We start from the raw sequence: 18,243 nt of genomic DNA, 5'->3' as shown, positions 1-18,243 counted from the left end.
CGGCCTCCTAAAGCCATACATTTTTAATTTATAAGAATTTTGGCTGAAATGTCTTCCTCTCACATGTTATCTCATTCTTCTCATTAGTACGGAATTCAAGAATGTTGAATTGGTGTGGTTAACACAATACATATGACTTGAAATTGGCATACTTGCAACTCAGAGATGGGTTTAAAAAGACAGTTAACATCCCTGTTAAATTCATATATTGTGATCTTAAAAATGTGATTCTAAGTTGCCTTTATATTTTCTTTCAGTTGCTGTAAATAAATGTAACAAATTAAATACAGAAATGGAACATGCATGACACTTAGATTTTCAGCTTAATAGGAAACCATCAGATAGTGTGGGAAATTCAGTGTCTTGGTTATTAACCAGTTGTAGCTCATCTACAGGTGTTTTTTGTTAGATTTTGTTTTTCTCTGAGATATGAGAGTTTAAAGGACTGTGCAGGAAATTTTTCCTTGTGCCTATTTTTTTCCCCATCTCTTAACTGAAGTCAATGTAATTTATCTCCTTAGGAACTCACCTTCGAGGCTTGGAAACCACAGCCACATATGACCCTGAAACCCAGGAGTTCATTCTCAACAGTCCTACTGTGACCTCCATTAAATGGTGGCCTGGTGGGCGTAAGTGAATTTTTCAGCATTTATTGGATGTTTTGAAGGTTCGTCATGAGATTTTGCTTAGAATGTAGAGCTTTTATGATAATGTCGGCCAGGCTTGGTGGTGAAATCCTAACACTTTGGGAGGCTGAGGTGGGCGGATCACTTGAGGTCAGGAATTCAAGATCAGCCTGGTTAATATGCTGAAACCCCGTCTCTACTAAAAATACAAAAATTAGCTGGGTGTGGTGGCACACACCTGTAGTCCCAGCTATTTGGGAGGCTGAGGCAGGAGAATGACTTGAACCCAGGAAGGTTGCAATGAGCCAAGATTGCACCATTGCACTCCAGCCTGGGCATCACAGCAAGACTTTGTCTCAAAAACAACCCAACAAACAAATATATGTGTGTGTGGTGTGTGTATGTAGACAGAGAGGTAGGGGGGTGTGTGTGTGTGTGTGTGTGTGTGTGTGTGTGTAAAGCCAGGCATAGTGGCACATACCTGTAGACCTGTAGTCCTACTCAGGAGGCTGAGGTGGGAGGCACTTGAGCCCAAGAGTTCAAGCCTGCAGTGAGCTACTATCTGTGATCGTGCCACTGCACTCCAGCCTGGGTGACAGAGTGAAACCCTGCTCTTAAAAAAAAAAGAAAAAAATTTAAACAGTTTTAACACACACTTTTTTTTTTTTGAGACGGAGTCTCACTGTGTCACCCAGGTTGGAGTACAGTGGTGTGATCTCCACTCACTGCAACCTCCACCTTCTGGGTTCAAGCGATTCTCCTGCCTCAGCCTCCTGAGTAGCTGGGACTACAGGAGCATGCCACCACGCCCAGCTAATTTTTGTATTTTTAGTAGAGATGGGATTTCATCATGTTGGCCAGGCTGGTCTCAAACTCCTGACCTCTGATCTGCCCGCCTCGGCCTCCCAAAGTGCTGAATTACAGGCGCGAGCCACTGTGCCCAGCTGACCCGAAACTTTTATATCTTCTTATTCCATTCTGAGTTATTATCTTGGAATATATATTTCCAATACAGTTAGTGGTCGAAGGATTTTGTTATTCACATTATATATTTTATTTATTTATAATTTATATGTAAGAAGCCACATGTAGCTAGTGATTACTGTTTTGGACAGCACTGCCTTAAGGGATAACAAGGAAGTAGTTTAAATTAATATTCTTATTTTTATCCTAAAATTTTCTCTATGTAAATGCATGAGAAATAAGTAGAAAAGAAAGTAATAACTATTAGCTTAAGGGAATTTCTTTCTGAAAGCTAGGTGTGATACTGTTAGCAGAAAGGCTTTCTGGACACATACTATTGGTTTAGTCTAGTGTTAGATTTAACATATTCTTTCTTCTTTTTTCTACCCTTTAAAAATGTATGAACGTTTGCTCACCTCTCCCTTGTTCTCTTTGATATTACAGTTGGAAAGACTTCAAATCATGCAATAGTTCTTGCCCAGCTCATCACTAAGGGGAAAGGCTATGGATTACATGCCTTTATCGTACCTATTCGTGAAATTGGGACCCATAAGCCTTTGCCAGGTAAGAACTGTTCATCTGATGTTGAGATGAAAATGAAACTGAGCACTTTCTTCTGCAAAAGATAGAGTGCCCAACTGAAGAGGCGGAGCAAAAGCCAGAAATTCCAGAGCATAAACATCTCGTGACTGTCCTTTCATCTGTGGTAGGAATTACCGTTGGTGACATCGGTCCCAAATTTGGTTATGATGAGATAGACAATGGCTACCTCAAAATGGACAACTATCGTATTCCCAGAGAAAACATGCTGATGAAGTATGCCCAGGTACGTTTTGATAGAAAATAGAAGCAGAGGCACCAAACAGTGGGGTTGCAGTGGCTGTTGCTCACAATAGGGTTAGAATGGTCTGTTCTTTTAGAAGGTAATAACAGCTGGGCACACTGGCATATTCCTGTTATCCCAGCACTTTGGGAGGCTGAGTGCGTGGATGACTTGAGCCCAGGAGCTCAAGACCAGTCTGGGCAACATAGTGAGAACCCATCTCTACAAAAAGTAAAAAAATCTAGCTGAGTATGGTGGTACACGTGTGTAGTCCCAGCTACTTGGGAGACTGGGGTGGGAGGATCACTTGAGCCTGGGAGGCCGAGGCTGCAGTGAGCTGTGATTACGCCACTGTACTCCAGCCTGGATGACAGTGAGACCTTGTCTCAAAAAAAAAAAAAAAAAAAAAAGGCTGGGTGCGGTGGCTCACACCTGTAATTCCAGCACTTGGGGAGGCCGAGGCGGGAAGATCATGAGGTCAAGAGATGGAGACCATCCTGGCCAACATGGTGAAACCCCGTCTCTTCTAAAAATACAAAAAAATTAGCTGGGTGTGGTGGTGCGCACCTGTAGTCCCAGCTACTCAGGAGGCTGAGGCAGGAGAATCGCTTGAACCCGGGAGGCGGAGGTTGCAGTGAGCAGAGATCGTGCGCCACTGCACTCCAGCTTGGCAACAGAGTGAGACTCCGTCTCATAAAAGAAGGGAATAAGGCCGGGTGCGGTGGCTCATGCCTGTAGTCCAGCACTTTGGGAGGCCAAGGAGGACAGATCATAAGGTCAGGAATTCAAGACCAGCCTGACCAATACGGTGAAACCCCGTCTCTACTAAAAATACAAAGATTAGCCGGGTGTGATGGCACACGCCTGTAATCTCAGCTACTCAGGAGGCTGAGGCAGGAGAATCGCTTGAACCCAGGAGGCAGAGGTTGCAGTAAGTCGAGATCACACCACTGCACTCCAGCCTAGGCAACACAGCGAGACTCTGTCTCAAAAAAAAAAAAAAAAAAAAAAAAGGAGGTAATAATGCATTTTTCCTTCTGATGCCCTGTTTTTTTGTTGTTTTTTTTTGAGAGAAAGACTCTGTCACCCATGCTGGAGTGCAGTGGCGTGATCTTGGCTCACTGCAACCTCCACCTCCTGGGTTCAAGCGATTCTCCTGCCTCAGCCTCCCAAGTAGCTGGGATTACAGGCATGTGCCACCACACCCAGCTAATTTTTTTGTATTTTTAGTAGAGATGGGGTTTCACCCTGTTGGCCAGGCTGGTCTCAAACTCCTGACCTCAGGGGACCCTCTTGCCTCGGCCTTCCAAAGTGCTACGATTACAGGTGTGAGCCACCGCGCCCAGCATTTTTTTTTTTTTTTTTTTTTTGAGACAGAGTCTTGCTCTGTCACCCAGGCTAGAGTGCAGTGGCGCAATCTCGGCTCACTGAAACCTCTGCCTCCCAGGTTCAAGCGATTCACCTGTCTCAGCTCCTGAGTAGCTGGGATTACAGGCACGTGCCACCACACCCAGCTAATTTTTGTATTTTTAGTAGAGATGGGGTTTCACCATGTTGGTCAGGCTGGTCTCGAATTCCTGACCTCTTGATCTGTCCTCCTCGGCCTCCCAAAGTGCTGGGATTACAGGCATGAGCCATCACGCCCACTCTGATGCTTCTTTTACTGTGACAGTGAAATCAGAAACAGTTAGCAGTGTCGAAGGACATATTTTGATTTGCTAAACCAATGATTCTCAAACTTTTGCAGGCGTTAGAATCACCTGGAAGGCCAGTTAAAGCCCAGATTGCTAGGCCCTACCCTGGAGTTTCTGATTCAGTTGGTCAGGGTGGGGATTAAGATGTAGTATTTCATGCAAGTTGCCAGGTGATGCTGATGCTGCTATTCCAGGGACCACACTTTGAGAACCACTGAACTGCTTCTTGGGCTTAAAAGAAGGAAGTATCAGTTCCACGTTCTTCTTCCAGGTGAAGCCTGATGGCACGTATGTGAAACCGCTGAGTAACAAGCTGACTTACGGGACCATGGTGTTTGTCAGGTCCTTCCTTGTGGGAGAAGCTGCTCGGGCTCTGTCTAAGGCATGCACCATTGCCATCCGATACAGCGCTGTGAGGCACCAGTCTGAAATCAAGCCAGGGTAAGGGCAGGGTCCTAGATGGGCTCAGTACCGAAGGCCTAGTTTTTACCCCATTCACATCCCAGAATTCCCAGATGTCAATACAGAAGATGCACTGGCACTGCAAAATTGCCTAGGGTGATAACTGGGCCTGTAATTTTGTATCTAGGCTTCCTTTTCTTAAGAGGAAAGATAGAAATAACCACCCTTGCTATAATCAGTGACTGCCAAAAAAGAAAAAAAGAGAATACCCACCTTATTATGTTTAACCTTTTAAGAAAAGTAGTAATAATATTACTTGAACTTTATAAGTGAAATGTTCAACACACTAAAGGCAATTTGAAAGTTCTGATTACTACTAGCAGCTATAAATTGTGCGTGGTGAAAGTGACATTAAATTTGTTTCCCTTTTGCATTCATGGCCACAGTTTATTCCTACAACTGCCTTTCACTGATGCTCCCTGATACTCTTTTTACTCTTAAGGAATAAAGAAACTGGCCAGGTGTGGTAGCTCACACCTGTAATCCCAGCACTTTGGGAGGCCGAGGCAAGAAGATTACTTGAGCCTAGGAGTTTGAGGCCAACTTGAGCAACATAGTGAGATAGTGAGACCCTGTCTCTATTTTCTTTTTTTTTTTTTTTTTTTGAGATGGATTCTCACTCTGTTGCCCAGACCAGAGTGCAGTGGCGCGATCTCAGCTTGCTGCTGTCTCCGCCTCCCTGGGTTCAAGTGATTCTCCTGTTTCAGCCTCCCAAGTAGCTGGGATTACAGGCGCACGCCACCATGCCTGGCTAATTTTTGTATTGTTAGTAGACACGGGATTTCGCCATGTTGGCCAGGCTGGTCTATTTTCAAAAAAATTAAAAATTAATTAAATTTTAAGGCCAGGCGCAGTGGCTCACGCCTGTAATCCCAGCACTTTGGGAGGCCAAAGAGGGTGGATCACTTGAAGTCAGGAGTTCGAGACCAGCCTGGCCAACAAGGTGAAACCCCACGTCTACTAAAAATACAAAAATTAGCTGGGTGTAGTGGCGGGTGCCTGTAATTCCAGCTACTCGGGAGACTGAGGCAGGAGAATCACTTGAACCCAGGAAGTGGAGGTTGTAGTGAGCCAAAATCACAACACTGCATTCCATCCTGGGTGTTAGAGACATCATCTCAAAAAATAATAATAATAATTACACTTTTAAAAAGGAATAAAGGAATTGATACAATCAGACCCTTGCTAATTCTTACACTTCAAAATATTTAACACCATCCATTGGGTCTTCTCCAAGATTGTGGTCAAAATACAGTGTATTCAGCCATCTGGTGAGCAGAGCTTTTCAGCATTGCCTTCTTATTAGCTTGACTAGCGTTGGTTTTGTATGTTGCTATGAGCTACGGTTTTCTTAGTCATACTGGAAAGACTAGGACAGATATGGACTTTGCAGCCAGAAAATTCTGTCAGCCTATGCAGTACAAGGTAATTACAGCATAGTCTTAGGGAGCCAAATAGCCTAGGCACTGTGGCTCATGCCTGTGATCCCAGCACTGTGGGAGGCTGAGGCAAGAGAATCGCTTGAACCTGGGAGGCGGAGTTTGCAGTGAGCCAAGATCGCACCACTGCACCAAAGCCTGGGTGACAGAGGGGGACTGCATCGTTAAAAAAAAAAAAAAGCCTCAATTTAAATCTAAGACCTGCCATGTATGAGCTGTGTGACCTCAGGCAGATTCTTAACCTCTCAGTTTCCCATTTGTAAAATGGAGATAGTAATAGTAACTACCTCACAGTGCCCTTCTGAGGACTAAATAAGTTAAAATACCAAGTGCTTAGATTAGAACCTGGCATATAGAAAGTTCTGTATAAACATTTCCTTACTATTTTTTTCTTTTTCTATGTCATGTAGTGAACCAGAACCGCAGATTTTGGATTTTCAAACCCAGCAGTATAAACTCTTTCCACTCCTGGCCACTGCCTATGCCTTCCAGTTTGTGGGTGCATACATGAAGGAGACCTATCACCGGATTAACGAAGGCATTGGGCAAGGGGACCTGAGTGAACTGCCTGAGGTATGAATTAGGTCTCATTCACTCGTGGGCACCCTTCTGTTTCATGGTTGCCTGTTGGATGATGTCCAGAGATAACTAAATGTTGGGATTTCCTGAAAAGAATTATGTATTCTGAGAACTTCTTCTGGTTGAAAGTAGATCAGATATGAAGATCTGTGGGGTTTGTTGTTAAGTATTTTTAGTGTTATCAGAAATACTGTACCATGTTGATTATTTGTTAATCAAGGAAATGTAAGTGGTGAATGTTTAGCCAAGTAGAACAGCTTAGATGGGCATGGGTAGTGTTCTGCATTCTTCTGGCCAGTCGGACAGCTGCGCTTCTTCAGTTTGCATGTGCGGCAGCTGTGTTTTGACAGTGGCCAAGATGTTAGAGGAGGGGTGTGTTTTCTCATTGGTTCTCGGGCTCTCAGCACCACAAATGTCCTGACAGATTTGTGCTTGTCCTCTCAGCTTCATGCCCTCACCGCCGGACTGAAGGCTTTCACCTCCTGGACTGCAAACACTGGCATCGAAGCATGTCGGATGGCTTGTGGTGGGCATGGCTATTCTCATTGCAGTGGTCTTCCAAATATTTATGTCAATTTCACCCCAAGCTGTACCTTTGAGGGAGAAAACACTGTCATGATGCTCCAGACGGCTAGGTGAGAGTCAAATCCACAATTCCTCCCATCTGTTCATAAGAATGTTCTAGTCCTTTTCCTAGGTTCTTGTTCCCATGGTTTTTCTTCACCATATATATATATTTGTTCCTGAAAGGTATACTTTTGCCTTCCATCCTGACTCACGGTTTTTATTTCGTGGTGAGGATAGAGAGTATGAAGCACCTGTTACATAGCTTGAAGTTGTATCAAGGATAGAGTTACTGGGCTGGGCACAGTGGCTCATGACTGTAATCCCAGCACTTTGGGAGGCTGAGGTGGGCAGATCACGAAGTAAGGAGTTCAAGACCAGCTTGACCAACATGGTGAAACTCTGTCTCTACTAAAAAAATACAAAAAATTTAGCCAGGCATGGTGGCACATGCCTGTAATCCCAGCCTACTTGGGAGGCTGAGGCAGAAGAATCGCTTGAACCTGGGAAGCGGAGGTTGCAGTGAGCCAAGATTGCACTATTGCACTCCATCCTGGGCAACAAGAGCGAAAACTCCATCAAAAAAAAAAAAAAGGCCAGGTGTGGTGGCTCACTCCTGTAATCCCAGCACTTTGGGAGGCCAAGCCAGGTGGATCACTTGAGGTCAGGAGTTAAGAGACCAGCGTGGCCAACATGATAAAACCCTGTCTCTACTAAAAAAACAAAATATTAAAAATTAGCCAGGCATGGTGGCAGGTGCCTGTAGTCCCAGCTACTTGGGAGGCTGAGGCAGGAGAATCATTCATTTGAACCCGAGAGGAGGAGGTTGCAGTGAGCTGAGATCCGGCTATTGCACCCCATCCAGCCTAGGCAACAAGAACGGAACTCCATCTCGAAGAAAAAAAAAAAGTAGAGTTACTAAAAGCATGTTTACTGGTGACTTTTAGGTTCCTGATGAAAAGCTATGACCAGGTGCACTCAGGAAAGTTGGTGTGTGGCATGGTGTCCTATTTGAACGACCTGCCCAGTCAACGCATCCAGCCACAGCAGGTAGCAGTCTGGCCAACCATGGTGGATATCCACAGCCCGGAAAGCCTAACCGAAGCATATAAACTCCGTGCAGCCAGGTGAGCTCTCCCTCAAGAGCTGGAATACGCAGCAGTGGGGCTGGGGCCCTGACAGATGACAAGAAGGGCGTGAATACTGTCGATCATTTCCTCAGACCTCCAATCTGTGTCTTAACAGACTAGTAGAAATTGCTGCAAAAAACCTTCAGAAAGAAGTGATTCACAGAAAAAGCAAGGAGGTAGCGTGGAACCTAACTTCTGTTGACCTTGTTCGAGCAAGTGAGGTCAGTGGTAGTTCTCTCTTTTTCCCCTTCCCTGCCCCTAGCATCCCGCATTTTCTGATACAGAAACCGTAGTCACTGTGTATTGAATCTTTTTCCAAGGTTCTCAAACTCTGGTGTTTTCTTTTTAATCTTAGGCACATTGCCACTATGTGGTAGTTAAGCTCTTTTCAGAAAAACTCCTCAAAATTCAAGATAAAGCCATTCAAGCTGTCTTAAGGAATTTATGTCTGCTGTATTCTCTGTATGGAATCAGTCAGAACGCGGGGGATTTCCTTCAGGTCAGTATTTTCTAAGTATAAGTCTTTTGTTGTTGTTGTTTTAAGAAAAATAATTGTTGGCCGGGCACGGTGGCTCACGCCTGTAATCCCAGCACTTTGGGAGCCCAAGGCGGGTACGGTGATCACTTGAGGTCAGGAGTTCAAGACCAGCCCGGCCTGGTGAAACCCTGTCTCTACTAAAAATACAAAAATTAGCCGGGTGCAGTGGTGCACGCCTGTAATCCCAGCTACTAGAGAGGCTGAGGCATGAGAGTCATTTGAACCCTGGAGGCAGAGGTTGCAGTGAGCCAAGATGGCACCACTGCACGCCAGCCTGGGCGACAGAACAAGACTCTGTCTCAAAAAAAAAAAAAAGGAAAAATAGCCAGGCACAGTGGCTCATGCCTGTAATTCCCAACACTTTGGCCAAGGCGGGTGGATCACCTGAGGTCAGGAGTTTGAGACCAGCCTGACCAACATGGAGAAACCCCATCTCTACTAAAAATACAAAATTAGCCAGGCGTGCTGGCGCATGCCTGTAATCCCAGCTATTTGGGAGGCCGTGGGAGGAGAATCGCTTGAACCCGGAAGGCGGAGATTGCGGTGAGCCAAGATCACACCATTGCACTCCAGCCTGGGCAACAAGAGTGAAACTCAGTCTCAAAAAAAAAAAAAAGAAAAAAATAATTGTCATCTGCTTTATAGCTGTATATGCATATAGTTATGTCTATCTATATACATATATATGTTTTATTTACTTATTTTGGTCTCTTTTAGGGGAGCATCATGACAGAGCCTCAGATTACGCAAGTAAACCAGCGTGTAAAGGAGTTACTCACTCTGATTCGCTCAGATGCTGTTGCTTTGGTTGATGCATTTGATTTTCAGGATGTGACACTTGGCTCTGTGCTTGGCCGCTATGATGGGAATGTGTATGAAAACTTGTTTGAGTGGGCTAAGAACTCCCCACTGAACAAAGCAGAGGTAAAAATCCAGTGTCTCTGCACCTTTTTTAAAGTCTTCACTTAAATATTGAAGCAGGAAAGGCCTCTGGAAGGGGATTTATCTGTGAAAGCTCTGAAAGTACCATGGCCACTTCTGACGGTCACTTTATTTGAGCAACAGGTTCAGAAGGGAATTGGGTTGTTCCCACAGTAACCAGGGTCTTAATCAATTTCAATTTTTGATAACGAATTGAACATTTAAAAATATATACAGGCCAGGCACATTGGCTCACACCTGTAATCCCAGCACTGTGGGAGGCCGAGTGGGCAGATCACCTGAGGTCAGGAGTTCGAGACTAGCCTGGCTAAAATGGTGAAACCCAGTCTCTACTAAAAATACAAAAAAACAGCCGGGTGGTAGTGGTGCACGGCTGTAGTCCCAGCTACTCGGGAATTCTCCTGCCTCAGCTTGAACCCAGGAGAACCCAGGAGGCGGAGGTTGCAGTGAGCCATGTTCGTGCCATTGCACTCCAGCCTGGGTGACAAGAGCAAAACTCCATCTCAAAAAAAAAATATATATACACACACACACACACACACACACACACACACACACACAAATAGAATAAAATATACAAAAAGAGAATTCCATAGTGCTCTTTGGTACACCCTTTGTCTAGCAGCAATGACTATCAACTCGTGGCTAGTTGTGTTTCATCTGAACCTTCATCCCCCTCCTCCTGGGGACTATTTTGAAATAAATATAAGACATCAGGGCCAGGCTCAGTGATGCACACCTGTAATCCCAGCACTCTGGGAGGCCGAGGCAGGTGGATCACTTGAGGTCGGGAGTTTGAGACCAGCCTGACCAACATGGAGAAACCTTGTTTCTACTAAAAATATAAAATTAGCCGGGCGCAGTGGCGCATGCCTATAATCCCAGCTACTCGGGAGGCTGAGGCAGGAGAATTGCTTGAACCTGGGAGGCGGAGGTTGCGATGAGCCGAGACCATGCCATTGCACTCCAGCCTGGGCAACAAGAGCGAAGCTCCGTTTCAAAAAAAAAAAAAACTAAGACATCAGATAATTTTATCCATAAATAATTCAATGCATAGCTCTAAAAGATAAGGACTCTTCAGAAACAACCACAGGCTGGGCACTGGCTCACACCTGTAATCCTAGCACTTTGGGAGGCTGAGGTGGGTGGATCACTTGAATTGAGGAGTTCTAGACCAGCCTGGCCAACATGGTAAACCCCCATCTCTACAAAAAAATACAAATAGTAGCAGCCAGGTGTCATGGCACACACCTGTAGTTCTAGCGACTCGGGAGGCTGAGGTGGGAAGATCGCTGGAGTCTGGGAGGCAGAGGCTGTAGTGAGCCAAGATTGTGCCACTGCACTCCAGCCTGAGCAACAGAGCAGGACTCAGTCTCAAAAAAACAAACAAACAAACAGTATACTATTTAACATGGCAAACTCTTTATTAGTAGTTCTTCTCTCTCCTTTCCCCACAGGTCCACGAATCTTACAAGCACCTGAAGTCACTGCAGTCCAAGCTCTGAAGTGTCACAAGGACAAGTTTAATCTGCTCCAGAAAGCGCCTTTGTGCAACTCAAATCTGTGTGGAATCTTTTTTGAATTCAAATAGCTATGGAGCAAATGATAAATTGACCCCTTTTTATAAATGGAGGGAAAAAAATGAACAGATTTCAGAGATTAAATGAAAAAAAGCAGATGTTTTAAGTGCAATTAACACTGAAAGAGACCTGTTAAACCATTCAGAAAAAGCTTAAGAAATGCGATATGACTTCCTTTTGTAATGCTGCTGATCCCAGTAGACTATGACTTTTGATAATTAGCAGAATTTAACTACTAAGTAGTTGATTATTTTCACATTTTAATTGCTAATCACTGGCTATATAAGTGTTTTTAAGCAAAGGTATTTTTGAAGTGGTGTAGAACCCTTCCAAGCTTTCCTTCTCAGTGTTCTACCAGACTTACCCTGGGGCCTGGCTTAAAAGCAGGATTGAAGAAAAGGGACTGGGGGAAGGAAACTTATTGGAAAACTTGATGCGAATGAGTTTCTGCTTGGCACAGTCTCTGCCTGCTTGCTCTCCTTTGCTGATGGATTGCGTTTATCAAACTATTCATGCTAGCATTTTTCCAACGAGGGAACTTACTCCGCATGGGCCTACTGTAGGACCATTGTCTCGTGTAATTAGGAATTTTCCATTGAAGGATCGCTCAATTGTCACAGTAGGAAGTATAGGGAGACCTCTCAGCTGTGGCACTGTTGTAACTTTGGAGTGCAGAGTGTAACTCAAACAATCAGATTTCACATATTCTGTCATCTTGGCATAAGCCATTAAAAGCTTGGAGGTTACTGTATTTGGCATTAAAAAAAATGTCACTGAGATCACCTCACTCCCAGACGTAGCACAGAAAAACCCTTTGAGACAAACCATGTGTTCTGATTTTTGGTTCAGAAAATATAATCATTGAAACTGTGAGGTTTTTTTTTTTTTTTTTTTAACAACTGGGAGAAAACAAACACAAAAAAATATAGTTAGAAAAATGGAAGTTCCGTAGGTTCTATTTCTGACTCTATGTATGGCTTTGTTTTCAGTTTATTTCTAGGAGCTTTCTCTGAATCACTAATTGTCCTTTCAGTTGAAATCTAATTTACACAATCATTCTATATTTAAAGGTTAAATACATCTTAATTAATTTTTTCTTAAAGTCAATGTAAGTCACTTTGGTTTTTTTTTTTTTTAATCTACGCTATATGCCTCATGAAACCAACCAGCTGTTCTAGAATCAGTCCTGAGAATATGGCTTAATTCCATGGAAATATAACTCCTATCTTGGGACCTGACATAATATCTATCTATCCTGGGGAACTGATAATATGAGACTTATAGGTTACAGCAGAAATGCTACATGTTGATAAAAGCCTTAATCTTTCCACTGGGAGAACTAATTGATAATTGTGTTAAGATTGAAGATTAACCCTGTGTTAATCTCACTTGAGTCTATCTTGACAGTAGTTCAGATTCTGGAAAATGATAAACTGACCTGCTAGATGTAGAATTGTTTCAAAATTAGTTTTGAAATACCTTGTTCACAGATGAATATCTGGGCAGGATCTGAGGGTGTTTGGAATGACACCCCCCTAATCCAGTTGCATAGATGGGATATCTTTGCAGGTTTGAGGAGATCATCGACCTGCAGAGCCCCCTTTGACCCAGTATCTCACGTTTTATTTAAAATCTAAATCTGGGGCCGGGCGCGGTGGCTTACGCCTGTGATCCAAGCACTTTGGGAGGCCGAAGCAGGTGGATCACCTGAGGTCAGGAGTTTGAGACCATCCTGGCCAACATGGTAAAACCCCGTCTCTACTGAAAAAAATACAAAAATTAGCTGGGCATGGTGGTGGCGCACACCTGTAGTCCCAGCTACTCAGGAGGCTGAGGCAGGAGAATCGCTTGAACCTGGGGGGTAGAGGTTGCAGTGAGCCAAGATGGTGCCACTACACTCCAGCCTGGGTGGCTGAGTGAGACTCCATCTCAAAAAAATAAAATAAATAAAATCTAAATCTGACATTTGATGCTATTTTTATTAATATTGGAATGTTCTGTCTTGAACTTTGTTCAATATAATCAAGAATAAAGATAGAGTAAACCTCACTGATTTGTACTATTAAGAGAGAAAAAATATGCCACACAATTAAACATAGGTTTAAATTATGAAGAAATTTAGAATAGAGGTTTATTAGATTTAGGCAACACTAAGAACAAAAAAGGAAGGAGTGATACCTGCCTGAGTGGACAGCTGTAAATCAGCTGTAATTACTGCAGTTGTAGCAATAGTTGTGAGTGGCTCCAGTCACTTTAGGAGTCCTTGGAAGTACTTGGTACACATCTGTTGGCTGTACCTTAAAGGAAGTGGCAAGTGCAATTTGCTCTCTACCACACTAGACTGCCACTGACAAGTTTGGGTCTGTTGGATTCAAAATTTTGTGAGCCATTTTCACAAGTACAAAGATACATTTTAACCTTGTCTTCTCCAAAATTACTGAGTAGGAATTTTATTTTTATCTTTTTGAGACAGGGTATCACTCTGTCACCCAGACTGGAGTGCAGTGGTGGGATCTTGGCTCACTGTGACCTCTGCCTCCCGGGTTCAAATGGTCCTCCCTCCTCAGTCTCCTGAGTCTCTGGGACCACAGGCACGTGCCACCACGCCCAGCTAATTTGTTCTATTTTTTTTGTAGAGACGGGGTTTTGCCATGTTGCCCAGGCTGGTCTCAGACTCCTGGGCTCAAGCGATCATTTCACCTCAGCCTCCCAAAGTGCTGAGATTATAGGTGTGAGCCACAGCACCTGGCCCAGAGTGAGGAGAATTAATGAGATTTTTTTTGTGTGTTAGATAATACTGATTTAAGCCTTTTTAAAAAAAGTATTCTCAACCAAATACGAAATTGAAAATGTGAGGTTTAATAGAAATGTGTTGGCTATTTGCAATGGATTCTTCTTGCCCAAGTGTTTGGAGTTCTACTTTATGCTCTGTATTTAAAAATTAGTGACCTCAAAGCAGAGCTGATGACACAGCCTTTGGGGCCCTCATGTTCTTGTCTTTAGAACATATCAGTACTAAGTATCAGCTTATCTTCAGAACATTACAACATTCACTATGTTCATAGGCTTTCTGAGAAGTCACCACTTGTAATTTCAGATTACATACACCTGAAGGCATTTTATAGTTCCTAAAGTTAACATGTTAGATCTTTTTTTTTCCACCCCATGAGGGTCTCACTCTCACCCAGGCTGGAATGCAGTGGTGTGATTGTAGCACACTTTGGCCACCAACTCTTGGGCTCAAGTGATCCTCCTGCCTTGGCCTCCTCTAAGCTGGGATTACTGGTGCACACCACCACACCTGGCTAATTTTTTATTTTTTTATTTTTGGAGATAGGGTGTGGCTATGTTGCCTTGGGCCCATCATGAACTCCTAGCCTCAGGTGATCCTCCCACCTCAGACCTCCCAGAGGGTTGGGATTACAGGAGTGAGCTACTGCGCTGGGCCAACACGTTACTTTTTTTTTGAGACGGAGTCTCGCTCTCACCCAGGCGGGAATGCAATGGTGCGATCTCGACTTCACTGCAATCTTCACCTCCCGGGTTCGAGCAATTCTCCCACCTCAGCCTCCTGAGTAGCTGGGATTACAGGCACCTGCCATCACGCTCAGCTAATTTTTGTATTTTGAGCAGAGATGGGGTTTCACCATGTTGGCCAGGTGATCCGCACCCCCACTCCCCCCACCCCTCCCAAAGTGCTGGGATTACAGGCATAAGCCACAAGCCACCTCGCCCAGCCAATATGTTACATCTTAATTCTTGGGTTTTCTTCACTGCAGGGTTTTGGGTGGAGAAATAAAACTCTTCAAATGCATAATCTTTGAGATCCCTGTGAATCAATAATTCTTTAGACAACTGCGGCTCAAAATCCATCCTCTCCCTTTTCCGAGTTACTCCATCCATCTTATTAGAAAGGAAGTGAATTAGGTGTAGGTGGTCTGTAACACCTGCACATCTTTTTATACATGTAGAGGGTATGCCTGGGATATATAGGTTGTCTTCAAGCAGTAGCTGCTACTGCAGCTAGAGAGAGGAGTGCCAGGAAATTGATGACCTGAGACCAAGAGTCTTGTTGATGTTCTGACTTAGATAAAGGTTTTGATCATCTTCATGAAATAATGCAGGGAAGTCATTTCTGCTGTTTATTTACTACTCCATTCTTGGAGGATTAGAACAAGTCACACTGTAATTGACTAAAACGACTTTTTATTTTAAAATACGGATGGTGGTGGGGTTTTGCTTTTTTTTTTTTTTTTTTTTTTTTTTGGAGACGCTGTCTCGCTCTTTCACCCAGGCTAGAGTGCAGCGGCGAAATCTTGGCTCACTGCAACCTCCGCCTCCCAGGTTCAAGCAATTCTCTGCCTCAGCCTCCTGAGTAGCTGGGATTACAGTGCCTGCCGCCATGCCCGTCTAATTTTTTTGTATTTTTAGTAGAGAAGGGGTTTCACCAAGTTGGCCAGGCTGGTCTTGAACTCCTGACCTTGTGATCCACCCACCTCGGCCTCCCAAAGTGCTGGGATTACAGGCGTGAGCTACCGCGCCCGGCCAGTGTTTTGCTTTTAACTGTCCACACTTACTAAATTTTCCAGTACTTCTTCCTATGGTCATGATAGTAAACACAGAAACATATAAGGAACATTGCTAGAGTTACCAGATGTTAGCTGTTGCATATGTGGACATTCCTAGATTCAAGGGTGTTTTTGCCTTAAATTTAAGTGGGTCATTGGTTGTCTTGGGAAGATCATGGAAAATTGGGGATTTTTAAGAATTCTGAACCAAAATATGTTTTGAGTGTTTCTTAGATTAGTAAATGTGTGATCTTCCACCTTCCATATTCAGACTGTGGACTACACTTCATAAATGCCTTTTTATTTCCAATTGTTATGGATTCAACTAAGTGACTGTATGCCCTGGGAGCACATAATTACTTTGCTACCTTTTTCCCCCTTTGCTGTTGTGGCTTGAGTTTGGTTCATACCTGAGAAGATGCATTTAGCATATGTTGTTAGCCAGCCCTGGCTTAATAGTGTCCTGTGGGGGTAGGGGTGGGAGGACGAGGGGCATGGGGCCAGAGCATGTGAATGGATCATGGTTGGACAGCTGTGACCTGCTGTCACAGCACTGCGGGTAAGCCAAACTACAAACCGTTCTTTCCTCTGTGACATTGAATAAACCTTAATAAAATTCATAATTAGCACATACTAGAAAAAAATGTGACTTAATCTTTTTGTGGGGCGACAGTATTGGGTTTCATTCTGGCTATACAGCTTTGATTGGATCATTAACAGGTGAGTCACTTCCCTCAAGCTTTGGGGTGTGGAATAAACACGGGTGAATTTGTGGATTCACCCGTCAACCTCCCAATATCAACACGTTTCTCACGCCTCCGCGCTGGCCACGTGTCAGCCCTCAGAAGTGGGCAGGAGGAACTTATAAGCATCCCGGCAGTTCCCAAGAGGGCCTTTGAGCCTGGCGCCCTCTTCCGGGAGAGGCGTTGGGGCAGCTCCTAGCAACGTGCCCGCCGCCGGCAGAAGCCTGGCCCCGCCAACGCCGCGCGCGGCTCCCTGGGAGCTGTAGTTCCTCACGTCGTCCCCGCCTCCTCGGTGCGGGCAGGTGAGCGACCGCAGACTGCGACTCCCAGGATGCCTCGCGCCCGCCTTTCCGCGGGAGGCCGGAAGGCTGAGGGTGACGGCAGCGCCTGGAAGCTGGAGGCCAGGCCTGGCCAGGCGGGCGACCCGAATGGAGCCAGGGCCGGCGCTGGTCCCATCGGCCACATCTCCGGGGGCACGGCGCGTAACGGGAGGCTTCAGGGGCTGAGAGCGTTACAGGCTGCGCTCGGGGGCCAGATAGGCCGGGCGCTCAGAAGGGTGACGCATTGAGGGGCGAGGAGTCTCGGGACGGAGGGGCGACTCCGGTTAGGGGTCTTGCTTAGAGGTGGTCTCGGGATCTGTAAAACGCCTGGCATGGAGTCGGCTGAAAACATGTGGGGACGGGGTTACTCTGTAGACCTTTGGCCTTGGCAAACCACGCCTAGAAAATCCCCATAGTCTGAGAAGCCCCTGCAGGATCGATAGGAGATGCCAGAAGTTCCTTGATGTGTTATGGGACACATTTGGACTTGTAAGTCGTGAAGTCGCCATTGCAGAGAAAAAGAAACACAAGGCCGGGCACGGTGGCTCACGCCTGTAATCCCAACACTTTGGGAGGCCAAGACGGGAGGATCACTTGAGGCCAGGCGTTTGGGACGACCCTGGGCAACATAGGGAGACCCGTCTCTACAAAAAAGTTTTTAAATTTGCCGGACATGGTGGCGTGTGCCTGTGGTCCCAGCTGCTAGGGAGGTTGAGATTGGAGGATCGCCTGAGCCCAAGGAGGTCGAGGCTGCAGTGAGCTGTGAGAGCTGTGATCGTGCCACTGCACTCCAGCCTGGGCAACAGAGAGAGACCCTGTCTGGGAAAAAAAAAAAAAAGAAAGAAAGAAGGCCAGGCGTAGTGGCTCACACCTGTAATCCTAGCACTTTGGGAGGCCGAGGTGGGCAGATCACGAGGTCAGGAGTTCGAGACCAGCCTGGCCAACAGTGAAACCCCGTCTCTACTAAAAATACAAAAATTAACCGGGCATGGTGGCACGTGCCTGTATTCCCAGCTACTCGGGAGGCTGAGGCAGGAGATTCGCTTGAACCCGGGAGGCTGAGGTTGTGGTGAGCCAACATCACACCACTGCAATCGAGCCTGGGCAACAGAGCAAGACTCTGTCGAAAAAAAGAAAACAAAACACATGTATTCAGGGTGGGCTCTGTAGCTAAGCCCAGATAACCCTTGCATTCCAATAACAGGACAGGCCAACACCTGGGACATAGAGAGGACCCCTCTGACTCCTTTCTTCCAGGACATCCTGTAGGTG

General features: G+C 45.2%; 2 protein-coding genes across 33 annotated transcripts in view; both read left to right on the top strand.

Moving 5' to 3' along the window:
* ACOX1 (acyl-CoA oxidase 1) overlaps positions 1-16,552 on the top strand; it is a 37,514-nt gene extending 20,962 nt beyond the window's left edge. For 2 of the 3 annotated variants that reach the window (XM_054456847.2, XM_054456846.2), the window contains exons 4-14: positions 522-629; positions 2,034-2,153; positions 2,300-2,415; positions 4,378-4,547; positions 6,418-6,580; positions 7,031-7,221; positions 8,098-8,277; positions 8,396-8,501; positions 8,636-8,779; positions 9,536-9,742; positions 11,218-16,552. In XM_054456847.2, the coding sequence (XP_054312822.1) occupies positions 522-629; positions 2,034-2,153; positions 2,300-2,415; positions 4,378-4,547; positions 6,418-6,580; positions 7,031-7,221; positions 8,098-8,277; positions 8,396-8,501; positions 8,636-8,779; positions 9,536-9,742; positions 11,218-11,265 (1,553 nt within the window). In that variant the 3' untranslated portion in view covers positions 11,266-16,552. The remainder of the gene's footprint in view (positions 1-521; positions 630-2,033; positions 2,154-2,299; positions 2,416-4,377; positions 4,548-6,417; positions 6,581-7,030; positions 7,222-8,097; positions 8,278-8,395; positions 8,502-8,635; positions 8,780-9,535; positions 9,743-11,217) is intronic. The other variant, XM_054456848.2, reaches the window with a different exon arrangement.
* Positions 16,553-16,817: 265 nt separating this feature from the next.
* Positions 16,818-18,243, top strand: part of FBF1 (Fas binding factor 1) — a 31,508-nt gene continuing 30,082 nt past the window's right edge. For 5 of the 30 annotated variants that reach the window (XM_063655828.1, XM_063655818.1, XM_063655816.1 and 2 more), the window contains exon 1: positions 17,018-17,460. The gene's annotated coding sequence lies outside the window, so the exon portion shown is untranslated. Of the gene's footprint in view, positions 18,241-18,243 lie in introns of all 30 variants that reach the window. The other 25 variants (XM_063655826.1, XM_063655824.1, XM_063655811.1 and 22 more) reach the window with 18 other exon arrangements.

This window comes from Pongo pygmaeus, chromosome 19 (genome assembly GCF_028885625.2).
Source record: "Pongo pygmaeus isolate AG05252 chromosome 19, NHGRI_mPonPyg2-v2.0_pri, whole genome shotgun sequence".
Lineage (NCBI taxonomy): Eukaryota > Metazoa > Chordata > Mammalia > Primates > Hominidae > Pongo > Pongo pygmaeus.
This window is presented reverse-complemented; position numbering and strand designations above follow the sequence as displayed.